Source organism: Globicephala melas, chromosome 16 (genome assembly GCF_963455315.2).
Source record: "Globicephala melas chromosome 16, mGloMel1.2, whole genome shotgun sequence".
Taxonomy (NCBI): domain Eukaryota; kingdom Metazoa; phylum Chordata; class Mammalia; order Artiodactyla; family Delphinidae; genus Globicephala; species Globicephala melas.
The window spans coordinates 2,829,926-2,851,994 of NC_083329.1; the positions used below are offsets into that span (position 1 = coordinate 2,829,926).

Below are 22,069 nucleotides of genomic sequence, written 5' to 3' on the forward strand. Positions count from 1 at the left end.
GCCCGTTTACAAAGGGATGAGGACATGATCCTCTCCCTGCTCTGGGCAGGTAAGAGACCAAAGCGGGATAACCCGCCACTGTCTTCCAACCATCCCTGGGGTTTTCTGGAAAGTCTGGGCTGGAGACCAAAACGAGCAGCGCACAGAGCCTAACGGGACACGGACAGTGGGCTCTGAGGCTGGTGACGGCCCCGGTGGAAGCACTGGATGCCCAGGGCTCAGGGAGCTCTACTTTGTTCCGTAACTGAATGAAGACGGTACCTGCAACTCCCACAGGTGTCATGAGAAGGGCGTAGCTGCTGTCACCAGCCCAGTGCTGCCGCTGGGGAAAAACAGGCAGAGCCTGTACCCAGCCGACTATCCAACCCTGCCCAGTGGCCGCTGAGGACCACTGGTATCTGGCAGGGTGCATAGGACCACCTTGCTGCAGTATGGGGATGACTAATGTCACCTGAGAAGGAGCACGCTGGCCTAAGTAAGTAGTGATGTCCCAAACTCAGGCGCACACAGGAGGTTTCAAGACCCATGTGAGGTGTTCGGATTTATCAATTAACTAATTGGCTTCTTACTCATTAATTCAATAAATATTTAATGAGCAGCAACCGGTGGTGACCTCCTTGGCGGGCAAGCCCTTCGTGGAGCAGGTGAATGCCTGGCGTTCACACAACTGAATACAAGTGAGAAGCAGAGCAGAGCGCAGGCTGTGATGGAGAGGCTCCCTGGGCTGAGACCTGTGGGTGAGCAGGTGACAGGCTCCAGGCAGAGCGGGTGGGTGCCAGGAAGGAGGAGGGGCCGGCTCAGGGGTGCAGGTGGGGCTGCAGAGCACAGCAGGGGCTCCAGGCGGCAGAGGCCACACGGCAGGCCATGGGAATTCTGGGTCTTACCCGGCAGTCCCAGGAGACAGTGCAGACTTTAAAGCAAGGGACGGCATAGCCAAGTGGGTCTTCTTCCAGGGCTGGCCTTAGGCCCCAGGGCAGACAAACCCCCCGAGTTCACCCAAGGTGCCCGCTGCAGCAGGGAAGCCCAGGCACAGCAGCCCAGTGCTGCCAGGGCCTGCTGCCTCCCATTCTGCTTTTGTCCTCGCCACACGGTAGCGCTTGCCACTGGTGCCCTGGCCTGCTTCCCAGGACTCTCACCTTCCTGCTCGGAGTGTGGGCCTCTTCTGGACGCTCCACTCAGCCCAAGAAAGTTAGCATTCGATAAGGTCCTTCCCTCGGCCTGTTTTCTCACCCGTTTTTTTGTGGCTGGGAATTTGTTGCTGGCTGTGGGCTGGGGGCCTCAGTTCTGCCCCAGGTGACCTCTCCAAAGGGCTGCTGAGTGTCTTCACGACATGGCAGTTGGCTTCCCTCAGAGTAAGGATCCAAGAGGGCACTGGGAGATGCAATGCATTTCCCAGCCTCGGAAGCCATGCCGTCACTTCTTCCATACCCTGTGGGCCACCTGGGGCCAGCTCTGATTCAACTGGGGAAGTAGCAAGAGTGCGGACACCAGGGGTAAGGATCATGAAAGGTCACAGTGGAGACTGGTCACCTCACATCTCCTTCCTAGACAGCATCATGGCATTTCATAATTCAGTAGGGAACCCTGGATGGACCCAAAGTCCTGACTTCACCTATGACTTTGTTAATCGACTACAGTAACAAGATGGCATATACCACAACAATTCTAAAATCAGTCCCAACAGTTTCTGCCATACCTCCCAAATTCTCAAAGTGAGCATCAATCATCTCAGGCTGGGAAAGTGGGCTTTAAACACAGAAACGAAATCTGCACAGTCATAGAAAGTACCTCATTACATAGTTCTCGTAAGTCCCATGATCCCCTTAAACACTACTGTGTTCCCCTTCAAATTCAGCAACTTAATTCTGAGTCTTTTCATTCAGCTGAAACTCCACCACTATATTATGAGGTAGGGGGTGAGACAATAAGATTTCTCATTTTCAGCAACAGAGACAAAATTGAAAATATTTGAATTTTCAGTATCCCGTGTGCATCTACCACTTAAAACTTTAAAAAGTCTCAAGCCATACATTTTCAGGGGCTCAAATTCTTCCAGAAGTTTCTGTGAAAAATGACAATACCTCTGATTCTGTGGAGTGGTCAACAAACTATCACCAACTTCAAAAACCAGGTCCTGCTCCCCAGCAGGAGCCAGCAGCCAGCCTCCCCCCCCAATGGCTGTGTGCGGTCATGGCCGGCAAAGATTGCCCTGCAGCCAAACGGACTCTCCAGCGCTGGAGAAGCACCTTCCGAAAGGGCTCAACACGACACTCAGGAAAAGGCGGGGAACTGACACAGTGATTCTCAGATCTAGGAACACTGTTTGTTTGATACTCAGACGAATGAATCTCCAAGGTTGCACATCAGCAGCAGGCTGGGGAAATAATAATTAATTAAATGAAGTGCTCTATAATTAGATCACTTGCCTTAGTCATTCAACCCATGGCTACTGACACGGAACATGCGTGTAGCAAATCTTTTCTCTTACTCTGTGACTTTCCAATTCATTTTCTTAATGATGTCTTTTAACTTCTGATAAAGTCTATTTTATTGCTATTTTCTTTCCTGGCTTTGTATTTCAGTGTTGTATGAAATGTGTGTTTATTCAAGGCATGAAGATATTCTCCATGTTTTCTTCTAAAAGCTTTGGAGTTTCAGCTTTATGTTAGGTACATGATACATCTCAAATCCATTTTTATGTATGGTGTGAGCTAGGGGTCAAGACAAATTTGTGTGTGTGTGTGTGTGTGTGTGTGTGTGTGTGTGTGAGATATCCAGTTGTTTAAGCACTGTGTTTTGAAAGGATTTACTTTCCTCATCCGTCTGTTTGGAGCCTTTCTCAGGGATACAATGACTGTCAAAGTGTGGTAAGTTCTAGTGCGTCCTATCGCTCTAAGTCTTGAGGCTTGTGCCAGTCCCACAGCGCCTTGACTACAGAAGATCTGTCTTCAGTTTTAAAATCAGGTAATGTAAGTCCTACAACTTGATTCTTTTTCAAGGCTGCTTTGGATACTCCAGGCCCTTTGCATGTCCACGTAGGTTTAGTATCAGCTGGGAATTCACAGGCCTGAGGGAACTGAAGAGAGAGAGCTCACAGAGAGCTAACTTCCTGACAGTATCGGCTTTTCCAGTGACCAAGATCTATGCATTCATTCAGATCCCCTTGAACTTCTCTCCGTTTTATACTGTTCAGTGGAGAGGCCTGCGTATCTTTTACTCAAGTTAATCCTAAATACTTTATACTTTGGACCCTTCTTACAATTTTTAAAATTTAATTCTTAATTTTATTAGGTAAAATCAATTAATTCCTACATATTAAAATTGTATCCTTAACCTTGTTAAATTCACTTGTTAGATATTTTCAAAATTCTATGACTTTCTATGTAAACAGTTTGCAATCTGAATGTAGACAGTATACTTACTCCTTTCTAATACGCACAACTTTGTTCTTCCTACCTCTCTGCACAGAACGCTTTGTCCTTTTAAATTATCTGTTTATTGTAGAAAATATATAGTAGGGTCTGGCTTTTTAAATCCAGTCTGTTTATCTACGCCTTTTAATTTGAACCTTGAGACCATTTACATTCACTGTACATGTCGGTATGCTTGGGCTTGAATGTACCTACTACCAACTTGCTATTCGTCCCACGTGTTCTCCGTTCTCCTTTCCCTCTATGTCCTGCCTCCTTTTAGATTACTTCAAAAATTAGTACTCTGTTTTACCTTCTGTTCTGGCCTGTGAACTATTCACTTTGGTTTTGTTTCTTGGCGGCATTCTAGGATTTATAATATGCCTCTTTATCAAAGTCTTCCCTCAGTTAATACGACACCTTGCTCACAGTAATCTAATAACTGAGAGCAGCGTATTTCCATTTTCCCAGTCCTACCTTTCGTGTTACTGTTGTATTTTACTTCTATGTATATTATAAACCCCAAATTTATTATTATTAATTTTATTTTGAACAGTTAATCATTTTTAAATGAAAAACAAAACACAAACTTTTTCTCGTACTTTCCCACGCTTTCCATCGCTAGTGCTGTTCACTCCCCTGGGAATCGTTCAACTTCAGTTCCCAGTAGCGCCTTGTCAGTCTCAAGTGGTTCCCCACGCACACACACTAGCACTCCGCAACTGACTCAAGAGGACACCACGCCGAGTTCTGAAGCTCTCTGTGTAGCTCCCTTTTCTCCAGTGCTCTGCCCACAGATCCCAGCCACCTGGACACTGGGACACCTGTGCTGAAGTATTTGTAGCAGCACTAGTTAAAAAGGCGAAGAATGAGGAGAAGCCCAATGCCTACTGACAGAGGACAGGAAACAAATAACAGCACATCCATAAGATGGGATTCTACATAGTAGTTATAATTAGTGAAGTATCCCTACAGGATTCAAAACAGACGGGTCTCACAAAAATGTTGATTGAAAGAAGCAAGTCACAGGGAGACATCAGCATTATTCCATTCATATAAAAAATGCAAAACATGGATTCGGGCTGGGGGAAGGCAGACGTGGCCAGGGAGGGCACGTGGGACCGAGCGGCGCTGGCAGTGCTCCATTCTCAACCTGGGTGGGTACATAGGAGTCCTCTCTTTTTTGTTTATACCTCACAAATCCTTAATGAATATTCTTTTGTCTGAAGTAGCTATTTCATAAAAATAATGAAAATACCAACCTGTCATCAGTGGACTCAGCAATTATTCTTCATGAGGCCCTTGAAATTGCTCCTTTCTCTCATATGATAAAAAATGATTCAAAAGGTATTTATTCACGTAGTTTTCTTCCTTTCCCCCCGACAATTAACTTTGAAAATAAGAGGGGAGACGACGATGTTTCCAGCATCCGGATTCCATGCTCGTGGCGTCCCCTCCCATCCTAACCATACTTTCCAAAGGAGCCCCCTCACTCCCTCATCCCTGCGGCCTGGTTTCTATTTCACAAAGCGATGACGCCCCTCCCTGACGGTCTAGCGGGTATATATCTATATCTATACCTATATATATGGGATAGACTTACAAACACACACCTGCATACTTCCCACTAGAATATAAGCTTCATAAGACTCAGAACTTTGTTTAGTTTGTTGCTAAGTTCCAAGAGCCAAAAAGAGGGCTTTGCTTATAGCTCAATAAATATTTGCTGAATGACTGATAACTGAACTCCTTTCTCCGTGGTCTGGCCTAGGGCTCTGCCAGAGAACGGCATCCGCATCCCCAACCTCCCAGCTTCACTTTGAAGAGGGCGACGTTTATTTACTTACTTTTAAGTCCAGGGGAAGGCATTCAATAGATATGTTGAACTGAGTGATTTCTAGGACTTCTGACCCTAGAGTATAAAAAGGAACAACCAATCAAGAATCACTTAACAGCAGCGTCCAAGGCAGCTGGGAAGTGGTTATCCTACACGCTTCCTTCCGCATGCTCTTGGAAGAAAGGGCCCATGCGCACTCAGTCTGGGATGGGACGGGGTGGGCTAGGGCCGCACACCTCCCAGGGTCCTCTGCAAAGCCGGACACTTCCTGAAACCCCGCCAGTGTCCACAGGTCAACCCAGGATGTCTAGCTCATTTCTACGGCAGTTCCACAGGCTGCGGTCCCCCAGGCTGTGCTCTGAGAAACACCAGCACCCCATGAGATGCCAGCAGGGAGGGGCATCATAGAAGAAGGTTGTCTGGGCAAGTCAGGGCATTTATTGACCATCTTCTTGACCAGCAACATGTTGAAGGTTCTGAGAACTCCTGTCACAAAGAAACCTGTTTAGCTTTGTTTAAAACTTCTCAAGCTTTTTGGTCATGGAATCTTTTTCTGGTGAGATATCTAACATCCAGTAGAACTTACGCTTTACCCAAGTGGCCTAGAACAGGTCCCCCTACAGTTTAAGAGGAGGTCTGTTCACGTCTTCCGAAGCCCTGCTTGCGCTCAGCTGTCCTTGAGCCCCACAGACCCTCCGCTCTGCAGCAGCAGCAGGGCCGAGGGAGTGATGGGTGCGGGAGACAGTCCCCTGACTTCCTTTCACCTGGGGTGGGTGCGGCCGTGCCGTGGGCTCCGGGGAGCTCCGCCACCCAGTGGCGGGCGGGCACGAGGGCACACGTGGCGCTGCCTTTATCAGCTCAGGGAGGGGGGCAAGGCCGACAAGTTGTAAGAAGTTGTCCGAGAACCATCACGTGTGCTGAGAGAGAAAGCTAACAGCTCAAATCTCTAACGTAAACTCAGAGCCTCCAGTTTTCTTTCCAGGATCCCAGGTTAAACTGGGTGAATTTAGAAACCCGAGGTTTAGAAAAGCACTCAGGCTCAGAAACAGCGTGTGTGCAGCCCTGGGCAGGAGCGACGGGGGTCCCGGGAGGTCACGCGCAAGGCCTCAGAGAAGGGCTCCGGCCTTGAGGTGCAGGCGGTTTGGGGCCTGGCTCCGGGGCATTCACACACCTCGGGATCCAGGGCCTGTGCAGACATCTGCGCCAGCGTGAGCCTTCCCCAGGAAGGGGCTCCCCGGAGACTTGCTACGTAAGATCCCACCTTCCCTGAGGCCCGCAACCCTCCAGCCCAGACAGCAGGAACCAGTTCCACCAGCAAAGACTCTTCCTCTGGGTGGAAGGAGGAGCGGGGCCTCACGGCAGGCCTGATGAGACTTCACTGCACGGCGGAGAGCAACGCGGTCAATCTTCACACGCTTCTGCGGCGGGGCAGAGACGAGACGGAGAGCCAGGCGGAGCTGGGGCCGCCCGGGCACAGGCTCTGGAGAGGCGGCCAGGCGGACGACTGAGTGCAGCGTTGGGGCCCGGGCCGCGCCGGAGGCTGCCCGCATCCGCACGTTCACCCAGGAAGTACCTTGGAGTCCCAGCGCGCGCCCGGGGTGGTGCGTGCTCTACAGATGCAGCAGTGTCTCAGCCAACGGCTCCCTGCTTTTCCTCGGAGGCCTGGTTCGCTACCAGGGAACGAACTGTTCAACATAACCTTCGTTGATTATGGGCGCCTTTCCTATCTTCTCCTTGTAGGAGGAGGAAACAACAGGGAAGCACGCCTGCCAGTTTTCTCAGACACGAGGCACACCTCCGCACACGCCCTCGTGTTGACAGCTGGCTGGCCCGATGGCCCCGTCCTCTCGCTTTCTGTGCTGCAGAGCGAGAAGCCACGCTTGGAAGAATGGCCCAGTCCCCGGCAACTTAACTGAAGGTCAGGGTACCCGGCCACAAAGTGCGTCCAGGGTGCTGGCAACGGGCCGGCTACACTTCACAAAGACCTCCAGCCTCAGTCAAGGGCGGCGGGCCTGCGTCCCCTAACATCGTGCTCTCCGGAGCAGACATCCCCGACACAAAGCCCAACGCGCTCACGTACGTGTTCCACCAAAGGAGGACGTCCCACAAATGAAGAGATCCCGGGAGAGGAGGAAATGGCGGCGGGCCTCGTCTGCGCTCATCCGCAAGGGACACCCAGACCCAGGAACGTCACGCAAAGTTCCAAAAGCGGGCTGGCACGTCCTGCATTCATGCATTCCTTGTCACGTTCACGGGGACTGGGCTGGGTGCTGGGTTGAGGACAAACACAGGGCTCCACAGGGTGCCACCTGTGACCCACGGTGAGCCCCACGTCTGTTCACCACCTCTCCGTTCCCCTCCCCCGTTCCCCCCACTAGAACCCACCTCATCTGTCACTGTATCCACGGCACGATGAACAACGGCTCTGGTGCTCAACCCACATCCACGAGGCAGTGAACGAAAGGACAACGGACCGGGTGCCGTCGGAGAACAGTCGGGAAGAGTGACCCCTCGGGGCCCTGGGAGGCTGAGCGCGGCTGGTTCCCAGCAGGACGGCTGGTTCCCAGCAGGACCGAGTCAAGTGGGGGCCGCCCTTCCTCCTGGAGCCCTCCCCCTCTGCTGTGGCTCCGCGTGGTCCGCCCACCCGGGCAGACAGTATCTCAGAGGCCAAGCCAGAGGCAGGTGCTCTGCGGTCGGGGTGGAGTGCGGTCAGCCCAGGCAGCCAGCGCCCTCTGCGAGCTCCGCGCGGGGCGACGGTGCCGGGTGCACTCCTTCCCGATTCTCCGGGGCTGCGCAGGCTCCCCCTCGCTCCAGCCCCGCAGACCACCGTCAACCTCCACGCTGACAGCACAGCTTTTATTAACACAAATGGGGCCACCAGTAATACTGAAACGCGTTAGCTTTAACCCAAATAAACAAGACCGCTAATGGAACCCTACATGCGCCGAATCCCACAGTCTAGAACAGGAAGCACAGCGGGTGGAGAGTCGGGGCCCCCAGCCACGTGTTAACACTGCGAGGCCCTGGGAGCCGTGCGTGCGTGGGTCTAAGACGCAGGCTGTGGCGAACATCAAAAGGTGTTAATGGTTTCAATATTTATCTGCTGCAGGGAAGCGCTCTAAAAAGGAGACAGAAAAAAAAATTCTGCTAATGGCTGTGTCTTTGCCATTAAAGTGAAAAGCTTAATGCATCTTATAATCAGAGGACAATTTGCAAATCATTAAGAGAAATGTAAAATTCCATTAAAATACAAATCAAGAGACTCTCCCTGGACTAATAATCTTTTGGATATTATTTTGCATTTCACTATTTCTGTTCCAATACCCAGGCCCCACAAATGATTGGTTCCTGAACATGCTCTTTACCACAGCCTACTTCTTTAACGAGAAACCGAGAGAAGCATAATCTGCTATTCAGAGCAGGTACTAATGAAGAATTCCATATATTCTGAAATTTAATTAAAACCCCAAAGATTTCAAATTAGATGCAATTTGAAATGCCTGGGGCAGAAATACATGCACTTGCGTGGCGAGGGTACCACACTGAAAGTTGATACCGTAATTGGTCTTGATGTATTTTTGTGTTGCCGGGCTGAAGCACAGAACTCATAAGCATATAAAAATTCTCTGTAGATTACCTGCTCATTGAAAATGCCATCACTCAGGTAGTTCTCTACTAAATTACCATGCTACTAAAATGCACAAAGTGATTCGGAGAGTAGAGTGGCACAGCTGGCCGGCGCTGCCAATGAGTTATGCATGCGTCAGTGCGGCCTTTTTTCTTAGTAAAATATGCTCAGTTGAATATTAAAATATAATTGGCATTCAACCTAAGTAGCTTAAACCATTTTGTTATCTTCTTCTAAACCGATCTGGCTCCTCCACGGTTATTTTCAAGGATGCGATTCACAAACTAATGATACCATCATATTCAGCGAGATTTGTGCTGCTTTACGTGCCATAAATAGGCGCCGTTTCTACAGCCTGCTAGGGACGGCCTTTAATATTAGCTGCTCTTGAACATCAAAGGCCCAATTCTTGAAAAAAAAAAAAGGGGGGGGGACATGCCATTTATGTTGGTTCTTGCATATTTTATTCTACAAAGAGAAGAGATGCGAATTCTCTATGAAAAGTATACCTCTTGGCCAAGCAGTGAGCCCCGGGCCTCCAATGCGTGGAGGCTGGGTCTCCTTCACGCTGTCTGAGGACAGGCTGAAAGAGCACGCTGCTGCTGGACCTCGCAGCGCAGCTGAGGAAGGAGTGTGTGTTTTTAGGAAAAAGCAGACAATGCCCCCTCCCCCCAAATCCGGGACACGCCCTTTACACGATGTGTTTGTGTCATGACAAACAGCAGCACTCAAGAAAGGAAAAAGTAGTTGCCGTAGTAACAGCGATCCCGTATACAGTGATGCTGGCTGAGGGGCAGGGCTCAGCAGGGATGCCGCTTCCCAAAACATTACCGATATTCCCCTCAGTGTTTTGAGGGCAGGAAAAATCTGAATGTAACTCAGTGACACATTGAAGAGCTAAACAGACTCTTCCTCTACTTCATTCTTCAGTTTTCTTCTTCAGAAGCACTTTATTATGTGGCCTTAAAACATCACATGATGCCCCAGAAGCTGAGCCTCCAGCAGGTCTGCTCTGCCCTGGAGATTCCCACCCTTCGTGGTCATGAAAGCCACACCAATGGCCTCACACCTCGGAAAGACAGATGATTCTTCTCCACGTCGATACCTCACTTTTCCATCCTGACATTTGAAACGTGACCTTCAATAAGTCTTATATTCTGAGTCATCTTGAACATAAGGGCTGCAAGTAAACCTATGTGACAGAGCATTTAAATTAAGTAATAGTTTCTACACTTTGGGATCCTACAAATAGTTTGATGGCATCACTGCCATGAGTTTTATACCAACATATGCACATTTAACGTTGGTAACTTATAGTCCAGTTCTATACACCGCTGTATTAAAATACCATTTTCTCTATAAACCCAGGTAGTAGAGATGATGCTATTTATTATCGCTAGCATGGTATCAAGATACATTAATGTTGCCTGTAAAATGTGAATAGACATCCTATGACCACAAAAATATTACTTTAAACATCCTCTTTGGAAGCAGCACACGTATAATAATGACTACAGTCGAAATAAAAATCTCGGAAGGACATTTAAAGTCGGTTTGTCACTTTAAAATATATTAAGAAGGTGACAATGTAATTTACTTCCCCTAGCAGGCAGAAACTTGATTCTTTACTCCTTTTTTGAGGTGAAATACACCCAAATCCAACAGAGGACCTTGCAAGTAATATCTTTCTAAACGTGTGAACGTAATCAGGGTGACTTTTATTTTTAATAGGCACTTGCATTGGTACGATGTTTAACTGCTACGCTACAGGTAATAGTCATGTTTTAATGTGAATATTTTCCCAAAAAAGCAACACTTGTAATAATTTCAATTTTAGGTACTATTTATTTGTAATAGAGACCCCATTAAATCCTACAAGGTTTGAAAGTAGCTGACTTTCAAACCAGCTTTTTGGTTACCGTTTGAGCTTGGTTAAATTATACCGTGTGACCCCACTGGCCTTGAGGGAAGCCATTCTCAAGTTCAATTTTTTTGCCTGATTTATGGAAACCTCAGGGAACGCAGGATCTGACCACCTCTTAGATTTAGGAGGAAACTTCCACTGAACTAGGCTACCCAGGATACCCTGGTAATTACTGATCAGTCAGAGGGCTCTTTGCACAGGGACACCAGGCATCTTCTCGGAGGCCAGCAGGCTGTGGTTCTGTTCCAGCCACGACGGCACTCAGGAGCAGGTATCGACAGGCTAAATTCTCCCCCTACAGGAGGGGGGCGGGCATTTTACTACGCTTCCTCCCTAAGGTAAGTGTAAGGCGACTGTCGGGTATGTGGATGTTTACACTCTATCACCGCGGTCCCAGGACAAGTTCCACATTGGGTACGCGGAGAATTAGGTCAGTTTCCAGAACCCCTCTAACGGCCACTTCCACTGCTCGCGGGTCTCCAGGAGAAACTAAAGCTTCACCCAGCTGGCTACTTCAAAGAAAAGACACAGTTTTGGTCAAAGTATCGGGGCGCCTTCTGAAGGCTCTGGTTAGCTTTGTGCCGACACTCTACCCTGGGGTATCCTGGCAACGTGGCAGCACCTGGCGAGGCTCTTCAGGCTCTCAGGGGGCATCGTCCCGATGTGCGTCCATACCCGGCAATGGAGGCGTCGACGTGCCGCCTGTCTCGCCCAGTCTTCCCAACTCAAAGGTGAAGGATACATGGGCTCTCCCGCCTTCTCCCCTGGCTATGTGCAGAGCTCCAAAGGCAGGGAGACATGCACACGCAACCTAGAACTTATGTAAGCTGTTGATTACAACAGCAAAAACACTTCTTAAGTATGCAATTACGTCTCAAACGGAATCATTACTAAATTAGGAGTGTTAACCTTCGTATAGAGTGAAGCACGCAGCAAAAGCACTCAGAAGAGCTAGATCCATTTTAATCAATTCCTTTAAAGGCAACAATTCTCAAAATAGCGCACAGGTGCATACACTACATATACACACATATACATGTGTGTGCGTATGGACACACAAACACGTGTGTGTGTATATGTGTGTGTGTGTGTATATATATATATATATATATAGTTGCCTCTTGTAAGATTTTAGAAATTATAGGCGTACTATTGTTAACAAGCTCTCTAGAGCATTCTGATACATACACTCCCAGAAGAAGGGCCTGAGCTACCAGACTAACCTGAAGAACCTGTTTGCTTGAACGAGTCAGAGTTGAAACTTTCAAGACTCTCTCCTAGTTCAACACGTGGTTACCTGATGACAACCGCCAGGCAGGAAACTGCATCAAGATAAAATAGGAAAAATGATGACCCTCAGACATAATCGGAACCTCACGCTCTTCGGCCCGTGAACCTCACAATACACCGGAACGTTGCCGATAGCTGAGGTGAAGAGCTCCTAGTGAAGTGCACTGACTGCTTCTGAGCTGGCCTGGCCGCCCTCACACAGTCCCACCTGCTGAAATGATGCTCCTTCTGCCCAGCCTGGGAGCCCCCAACCTAGAGAAACCCTCAATGTGGAACACAGAATTCTGGGAATCTAATTTTTGTTCCACTGAGGGGCTGGAAGTGATGTAATATTCAAATGAGGGCAGGGGCCAGGCAGGCAGGAGAGGATGACGAGCCCATGAAGATGCTCCCGTCCACTAGGAAAGGGATGCGTGGCAGCTGTTGGCTCCCATGAGAGCCAGATGGAGGGGCCGCCTGGAGAAAAGCAGGGCTCTCCTGAGCGGCTCCGCAAAGGGACGAACGACGGCGTGGGACTGGCCTCCTGGTCCTAGCGGGGAGGGATTCCTGGAGACGGGTTAGCGAAGCCCTGAAGGGTCAGGAGCAAACAAACGCACATCCCGACGAGGAAGGCAGCTTAACCCCTCCTCTGTCGCCCCCAGGACTCGCGCTACACCCCGCGGATCCTTTGCTTTCACCAAGTCCTGCCTTGCTTTTGTTCATAAACATTCCCACTTACCTCTTTTCTCTCATGGTTCTAAACCACAAAAACACAGTGGATTTTACTCTCCCTGAAAGAGGTGATGGGCCGCTCCTGGCGGTGGCCTCCTGTATCGATTCGAGACCTCCGACCACCTTCCCGGCACCTTGGGCTCCGTGGCCTGCCACCCGCTCTCAGGCTTTTGATCTGGTCTTTTCATTTCACCTTTCCCAGCCTCAGCCTTAGAAGGCCACAGACCCAGATCTCCACGTCTATTAGCCCTGAAAAGCAGCTCAGCAGCGCTAGGGTTGAAAGAAGTCCGTTCTCACCAGCTGTTTCCTTCCCACTTAATTTAAGTGCAAGCCTTAGCTTGTTCTAATCAGTAAACGGGCACCGGAAGGTTTATAAACCTTCCAGCCCCACCAGGTAATATCTCAGCAAGGTCAACCATTTTTAGAAGCCCTCATTTAAAGAACAGGAGAACAGCGATGGCTATCAACCATGCTATCAAGCATCTCCCACTTTAGCTATTTTCTCTTTAAATTGTAATTCTTTTTTTAAATTCAGGAAAAATACCAGTACAAACTGCCTGAAAGCACAGAGCTGCCTCCTGCTGCGGACCCAGAAGGGAGCCTGAGAGGAGATGCTCTCCTCTCCGCGGCGACACCTCCGGAGGCTGACTGGGCTGGCTTTATGGCGTGTAAGGCAACATGAACACCAAAGCAGGCCTCCAGGGCACTGAATGAAGGGGGCTCAGAGGGACCCCACATTTAGGACACAGTGGGGAAATTAATTCATGCGCCCTGAAAGGGCCTTTCCCCTAACTGACTGGTAGGGTTTTCTTGAGGCCCTTTTGAAAGAGGGTTTGACGGGGGTACACAATTACAAGACTCCTTACAGAGTCTCTGAAATAGAAGTTGCAAAGAAACTTCCCTCTAGCCAGCAGGTTTTAAAAAAATGCAGGTTTTACCACTGTCATGCAGCTGGATTTCATAGCTACAAGCTAATAGCTGTGACGAAGGAATTATTAAAGTGTTAAATATGTCATTTAAAAGGGAACATTGCAGTCACTTGGAAAAGAAAACTCAGAACTCATCTGTTGAAAACCGTCATGTGTGATACCGCACAGGGAGGACAGTCAAGGGCCTCCACACGTGCCCCGGGGACGGCCTCCTGTGGTGTCCTCGGCACAGGCCAGGCACTTGCCCAGCGAGGGCACTCCAGGCTGGCAGGAAAAGCACAAAGCCGCATGCCTGGCAGGCCTGCCGCCCATCGCCTGGCCACGCCTGCCCAGGAGGGTCTTCAGGGGCAGAGGGAAGGAAGTGTGTACACACACATTCTGGGCCTGAAAGCACATCTTAGCCTTTCGCAGGCCTGCTCTTCTTGAACTCAGTGTGAAATACTGCTCTTGGTACAGCGCTTTGTTAGTCACTCCAACTGCTTTTGCGATCGATCTCTAAGGCTACAAGCGTTAAGACGTATATTATACAAAGAAGCTAAAATTTTTTATAAGTAAATATAAAGAAGTGAGGGAGTATCCACAGAAAGTAAGTTTAAATGATGTTTTATTATGAAAGAAAGAGTAAGATTTATTTCAGGAATAATGGCTTCGTTAAACAACTATTTCTTGGAGAAAAATGAATTCAAAATAAACAAATCGGACCTTTTTAAGAGGTTATATTATAGGGAGGACCCGACCTCCCTAAATGTTTCACTGCATTACAAGACGGCTAGCTCCTGAGCAACACACAAACTCCCTTCACAAAACTCAGAAAACAAAACGTTAATTTGTTTTTGAAATTAAATGACTAAAACAACAATCCCACAAGGAATTAGAACACTTCTTATTCACACTCACGTTTCACTTTCATTTCTTCAACAGCACCACGAACCTCACCCCCGGTAACTGCGGCCTCTCCTTCCCACAGAGAAACCCCACCTGCTGCGGCCCAGGAAAAAGGCAGCCACCTAGGCCTCCAGGCTTCTGGTCAGGAGGACAGCTCAACGGTTTCTTGCCAGAAATACCTAGATAATTAACTTGTTCCTACTTAGACTTCAGAAATCCTCCAAGGTAAGAAGTTGAATGATGTGAAATTTCCAATATTTGATGTTTTCACCTACAAAATGGCAATTCCGTATGGTTCAACTCAGCACCGCTTTGTGACCAGCCTAACAGAACAACTAGATGGAGAACACCACAGTGATCTGGAGGAAGGAGCCTGAGAGATGAGCGGTCCTGCCCGAGCAGAGGGGCCTCTGGGCAGCAGCAGGCCAGGCCAGGCCCGGGGTAGTGGAACAGACAGCGCAGCCGGAGCAGAGGCCAGGACCTTCCAGGCCGGGCTCTGGGAGTTACCCGTGGAAGTGCTGAACTCAAGGAGGAGCTCAGTTATCACTACGCTTCTAACCAAGTTGAAACAGGGAGGTCTGCTCTAAATCTCAGAGGAATATGATGAAAAATGACACCCAAAAGGATGTTAAACGTGTTCAAAATCTGAGATGCACAGAAAATAGCATTTGTCAAGGAAGCATTTATTCCACGATAAACGCACCCATTCCTCCCTATTTGCAAAGGTTTCTTTTCTTGTGTTGCTTCACAGCTTCTAGAAGCTCTGGGGCTGCCAGGGCACTTTCCTTGTGTGGGCCTTTTCCGCTCACCACAATTTCACTGGCTAAGGGACACAGAGAAAGAGAGCAAAGCCAACCACCGCTGGACAGAAAGGGGTGTCACCACATCTGGGGGTTAGTGCCAATTAACTCCGTGTTAGCAATCATATTACAACCATCCACCACTTCCCTTCTTAAAATGCAAAATCCCCACACCTGGTCCCTGCCTGGAAGGTGTGACTGAGCTAAATTAGAAACACCTGGCTGACACATGCTGCTGTGTGGGAAATCCTGGCCCTACAGCAACCACTGTCAGCAGGCGGGCCTAGCCTGGGGGACCTCCTGCCACCAGGGCGGTGCGTGAGGCTGCCCTCACCCCAAAACCCAGCGGGAGGGGACCTGGCCCCAGTAGTGAGTGTCCACCAGCTCTGCAGGGCTTGTCAAACAGGGGATGGGCTACTGGGTGACTGGACGGACTTCATCCTTCCCCAATGCCTACCTGCAGCTTGTCCTGGTTGCCCAGACTGACCATGACCATGACCATGACCATGACCATGACCAGCTGGCAGAGGAGATGGCCAAGCTCGGGCCCAGAGCCGGGAAGGCGGGGGGCGGCAGGGTGAGAGTGGTTCCAACTCTCTTCAAGCACTGAGGACAGGACTTCAGGATTTTATAAGCTCACCCCCTGCTGACCCCCTCGTTAGATCATACAGATCCTTCCTGACCTGGTTTCGTAATTTCTCTGCTCTGAAATTTTCTAACCCTTAAATTTCAGCTCACTTAGGTGATACATGTAAAGAGAAGGAGAGCCACTTGGCCAGTTCTCTCCTGCTCCTGCCAGGGCAGTAACCCCCAAATGGCAACAGGAGATCGAAGAGTTCACTGTTCCAAGGTTCCCAAGCCCCTACTGTAAAAACAAACCCACAGCAGGACCCCCATCCTGCGCCTGGCAAGGGGGAGGGGCACACGAGGAGGGTCACCCACACCCTCGACTCAGCCCGGTGACCTGAGGTGCTGGTTCCGAGCAGGCGGTCAGTGCTGGGCAGGGGGACGACGCGGCCACAGCACCACCTCGGCCCGCGAGGGCCCCATTCTCGGGAGCAACAACGGAGGGTCTCTGGACGTGAGTAGGGCGTGGGGCAAAGGCCCACTCCAGCTCTCACGCCCTGTCCTAGAGACGCCCTTTTAGACGTTCTGGGGCTCCCAATGGAAGACACCGTCTGGAGACAGCCTGACGTGAGGCAAGGGGGCTGACGTGGTACCCAGCTCAGCTTCAGTTCATTACGAGCAAAAACGTCCAGGGTCCTACCTACCTGGTCACTCATTGGACCTTGTTAGTCAACTCAGGTATCAGCTCAACCGGCTTGAACTTTTCTACCTGCTTCCCCTGAACCTGCTCCACCTTCAAGTTCATTTTTGCTGAAAGCCACAGCAGCAATTAGAACCATTAAACTTACTGAGCGAATTCCATTTTGAAATTCAAGATGGCTTTAAATTTACCTCATCTAAAATCTCAGGGTAATTTTTTTCCTTAAGTGTATGCATTTATACGTATATATCTATATGTAAGTATACACTCATTAATACTAAGATGACCATGAAAAAAATCACTATGCGAAATAAACCCCTCGTATGTGTCTAGAATGACTCTAGTTGCCATAATGAAGCTGCGAACAAAAGCTTACAAAGAAACGTCTGGGAAAGTGTTTTTAGGTTTTTGCAGACTCTATGTTCCATCGGCACACCGCATGTAGACAATAAGTTCATCCTACAATAATTCATCCCTTGAGAATACAATTATTATTATTATTATTATTATTTTGTGGTACGCGGGCCTCTCACTGTTGTGGCCTCTCCCGTTGCGGAGCACAGGCTCCGGACACGCAGGCTCAGAGGCCATGGCTCACAGGCCCAGCCACTCCGTGGCATCCTCCCGGACCGGGGCACGAACCCGCGTCCCCTGCATCGGCAGACGGACTCTCAACCACTTGCACCACCAGGGAAGCCCGAGAATACAATTATTGAACTATGGTAAATTTGAGGGGTTAAGCCTGAAAACTTATTCAAGAAGGCACACTGCCGCTACCCACTCCACCGTTAAGTGTCACTGACTGAGTGTATGGAAGTGGCCAATTGTCCACGTATGAGCCTCGTCTTCTGTGCTGTTGGCAAGCAGATGAAGTTAACAATAAGCTTATTGAAAAACTTACTGCCATTCAGATGTGTTCCTATTTAAACCTTTCAGCCAGCGAGAGTCAGGAGTCCATCTACATGGATCATTTTTATTGCCTTTGCCAAGAATTACGTGACCACGTGCCAAAACTAACACAACCACTTGGAACGGGTGGAGACTGCGCACTCCTATCCAACCAGTGCGGCCACACGCCGCCTCTGTTCAGACGATGTGAAAACGCCACGTCAGTGTAGTCAGTAACCTGAGCTGGGAGGTCAGTGACAGTCAACAGGTCAGCCCCCCTGAACCAAACACTGCGAGGCGGCCGAGGTACTGACCTTTCTGGAAAATGGGATGGTGAAGAGCAGGCACGGGGCGCTCCTCGAGGACCGCGGGCTCATGGAAATAGGCACCCAGCCAAGCCGCACACTGCGCCAGGGGCTCCGTCACTTCCTCCGGACCTCCGAGCCGCTCAGGAGGAGCGGGGGCCTCCACGGGGCTGCAAAAGAGATAACAGGAGCCGATTCAGCCTCTAGGCCCAGCGTCCACGTGACTAAGAAGCAAACAGAACACGCCCACTGCATCTAAGTGGGTCAGCCCGTAGCTGCCTTGCAGGTATGCACGTCTCGCCTGCGCCAGGACAGCGGAAAGGTGCCGGCAGGAGGACGGAGGCCGCGGCCCGGGTCATCCCACCCGTGCTTCCACCTCCAGCTGTGAGGACACGATCTCTGGAAAGGGTCAGTGCCCAGAAAGGACGCCTGGCACCTGAGCTCTTCTGTTTGGGGCTGACTGTCTGCAGTCACCCTGCAGAGCAGGGATGTGAGAGCACGAGGATGACAAGCACGGAAGCAACTCCAGGGGGAGTGTGCCTGCCCCTTCCTAAGACTATCATCTGCATCAGTTTTGATCTGCAGAATCACCAAGTACTCATCTTAAAAAATATTTTCCAGAAATCTCGATACCATCAAAGTAATTAGCCTGCAGGCACCCACCCCTCCCACCACATTTCAACGACAGACCAGCACGGTTCCATGTGCTCTGTGGCTTTGAGCTGGCTTCTGGGGGACCCCCTCCGAGTTCACACTGGGTCTCAGGCTTCAGAGAGTCTACTCTGCGTGCTGGTCACTCTGTGAGGCTCATTTCAGTTGCTGTGACTTTCGTGCCCGGGACTTCTATTTGGTTCTCCTCTGAGTCTTCTCATTCATTTCCTGTGGTCACTGTGCTCCCTTTTAGCTCCAGTTTAAACCAACATATCTTAGACTCACTTCGGATGGTCTCACTGTTTCTTCTACTCGGGGTGCTAATCCTTCTGTTTGGGGATCTGTGGCTCCCCTCAAGGAGGTGACTTCTCACCTTCAGCAGGGACCGATTTTCAGGGAATGTGCTCCGCTGGACTGAGGAAACGTCCCTCTAGAGAGGGTTCACTTTTGCTGCTTCTGAGCCTCAGTTTTATGATGGATCCAGCTTTTCTTTTAATTTCTGAGAATGACACACCCACAAAAGCACTGGCACCAAGTCGGATTTCTTCAGATGCCATTCCTTCCTGACCTCCCAGGCCCTGGACAGATGGCAGGCTTCCCTGCACTTCTCTAGTCTCCTTCTCAGAGGCTGCAGCTTGAGGCTTTTGGGGGAAGGTGGGAAAAGCCTCCCCCCAGCATCCCGAGGGCGGTCACGCAGGCCTCAACCGACAGGCTGCCTCCTTCAGTGTACACTCACCACCCTTACGAGGGCCCGACTGAATATGCAAGGCCACAGCCGCTTGGCAACGCGGCCCAGCACAGGTAGGACGGATGTGGCTGAAGCGCCCGGGGAACACAGGCCTGGCCTCACTTGCGAGGAGACACACAGCAGCGTGTGCAGGGCCTTACAGATTCAGAAACGTGTGCACTTTATCCTGCAAGCAGCGGGGAGCAGCTGAAGACCTTTAAGCAGCGTCTCATAAACAACCCTGTGCTGGGGTCTCAGTCTCTGAGTCACGGTGTTCTGTAGGTCTGAAGAGTCTCCAGGGTCTTGGATCTTTCCAGAAATAAGCCTCCTTGGATGGGATCCACTCTCTTCCACAATGGAATGAGAGGTGGGTCAGGGAAGGCTTTCTAAGCATGTGAATGTGAATGGCCTTAAGGAAGGAACCAGGGAATGAATGGAAAAGAAGAAATGAGCCCTTCAAGATGACCAGGGAGAGAGGGGGACCCCTGAGACCCCGGCTCTGTAGAGCTGGCCAGCTGGGCGATCCTGCCAGCAACACAGCTGCACTGAGCAGGCCCAGGCCTTCTCCAAGGTGCCAGCTTCTAGTGGTTGCTGGGAGAGGGAATCCCCATGCACAGGGCCCTCGGTTGGCCCTGAACTGACAGGGCCCTTTCAGGGTCTGGTCAACAGAAGACCCTGAAGGATGGGGGCTCAGTTCACAGGCAGAAAGCGGCGTCTAGTGGAACAGGTGGCAGAACGGCATGTTGGAGAGACTTCTGGGGATGGAAACTATCTTCTCATTGCCCCGATTGCTCTCCCCATTAGGACGTCTGCCCATGGAAAGGTGGGGAACTTCTACCCCATGCTTGGCTTAAATATTTTTCCATGTCAGAGAGAAGTTCCCAGTGACTCTCTTGCTCTGTTCCCTACTTACTCAGTAAGACTCCAGGGCTTGAGGGGTCTTCTCAGCCACCACACCCTGCAAACAGGGCTCCCTGGGTGGGGGGCATACAGTCCAGGAGACAGGCAGGCATCTTAACCTGGGAGGCAGGGGGCTCTGTACCCACCAGTAACCTGCTTGCTTGGGGAGTCACAGCCTCTTACTCAGATGCCCTGGTTCACTCAGGGGTATCTAACAAAGGCCACGGAGTTGTGGGCATCCCGGGTGCTGCCCACGCTGGTAGCCGTTTCCTCTGGGTTGCTAGGGAACTGAAATGTGAGTTGTGTTTCCCAGCATTTCCCACTCTTAAAAGGATACTTGAAGAATTTTTATAGTAGTAAAATTCATCTTAAATTGATTTTTTATGCCTGTGCTAAAGGTCTCAACCTCTGATTTACTCTGTAGTTCTCCGTTCTAACTCTTTCTCTATTGGCATTAGATAACTATTCATGGGTGAAATGTAATTAAACAGCTTTGATTCTGAAGGATTTATGATACTATATTTAAAATGAATGGCATTAAACACACACATAAAACCAGATTTTTAAAGCCATGACACAAATTTCCATTTCTACAATAAAATGAAATTTATTCTCTGCCCTGCCCTCTCCTCCAGCCTCGCTCTGCTCGTCCCTGAAAGAGCTGTGGTGTGACAGTACCACAGCATCACTAAAGGCCACTCTTATTATGGAGGAGTTTCTCCAGGTTTCCTACCGATGAACCCTGAAACCCCGATAATTATGGGCTCCGTGGCCCACACTCATTTAAGTCCCACATTCACGTCTCCCTGGGAGCCTAGCAACTCACCTAACACTAAAGGCACAGGCCTGTGGCCACTGCTTCCGGAAAGCACCACTGAGGGGGAGCCCGGCCCCCAGGAGAGCAGCCAGGGAGCCGGTGCGGCAGATGGAGATGAGCGACAACCGTCCCGACATCCGCAGGGCCAGTGCAGAGGCGACATCAGGGGCCATCCCCCCGAGACCTCCCAGGATGTCCTCAATAAAAGTAATCCTGGGACTTTCCTGGCGGTCCAGTGGTTAAGACTTCGCCTTCCAGTGCAGGGGGTGCGGGTTCAATCCTTGGTAGGGAAGCTAAGATCCCACATGCCTCGCCGCCAAAGAACCAAAACATAAAACGGAAGCAGTGTCATAACAAATTCAATAAAGACTTTAAAAATGGTCCACATCAAAAATATCTTAAAAAAAAAAGAGTAATCCTCAGGCCAATATTGTGACACTGAAGCCCTTTCACTTCTTTTTCTTTTTAAACTTGGCACAAGAGGGCTGGCTAGCGGCTGGAGAATGAATTTGGCTTTGTTGAGCTTTTTAACATAGCAATGGAGAGCATGGGTACGTTTATACAGCAAATATAAAGTCATGTATGGTTTGGTTTAAGGGTTTCTTCAAGAAATATGCAACTGTCGGCAACCCCAAGGACCCTGTAGGACCAAAAAGGACAACAGTGTACCACCTTTGGGGATGCTCCCCGAACCTCAGTGTGTCGGAGAGCCCTGTGTGAAGCTCTCCTGGAGTTGTGACCCCGAGAAACAGCCAGACCCATCCCCCTGGGGCTTGGAGAAAGATCGTTCTGGCGTTGAATTGCATTTCAGATTTGTTTTGACATAAATCTGTCCATCATTCCAAATCAGGACACAGAAAAGCAGGTGACATGCTCCAGAACAAACTTCTGAAGTGGTTTTTTTCTGGTTGTTGTTGTCGTCGTTTTAAAATTTATTTATTTATTTTTCGCTGTGTTGGGTCTTCGTTGCTGCGCGTGGACTTTCTCTAGTTGCGGCGAGCGGGGGCTACTCTTTGTTGCGGTGTGCAGGCTTCTCATTGCCGTGGCTTCTGCTGTCGAGCACGGGCTCAGTAGTCGTGGCTCGTGGGCTCTAGAGCGCA

At 49.9% G+C, this 22,069-nt stretch overlaps 1 protein-coding gene across 7 annotated transcripts in view; it reads right to left on the reverse strand.

The window, feature by feature from the left end:
• MGMT (O-6-methylguanine-DNA methyltransferase) overlaps window positions 1-22,069 on the reverse strand; it is a 347,601-nt gene that overhangs the window by 89,997 nt on the left and 235,535 nt on the right. For all 7 annotated transcript variants that reach the window (XR_011376786.1, XR_011376787.1, XM_070043891.1 and 4 more), the window contains exon 3: window positions 17,884-18,044. Coding sequence is in view for 5 of the 7 variants with exons in the window: in XM_070043891.1 (XP_069899992.1) it covers window positions 17,884-18,044 (161 nt within the window). In the remaining 2 variants the exon portion in view is untranslated. The remainder of the gene's footprint in view (window positions 1-17,883; window positions 18,045-22,069) is intronic.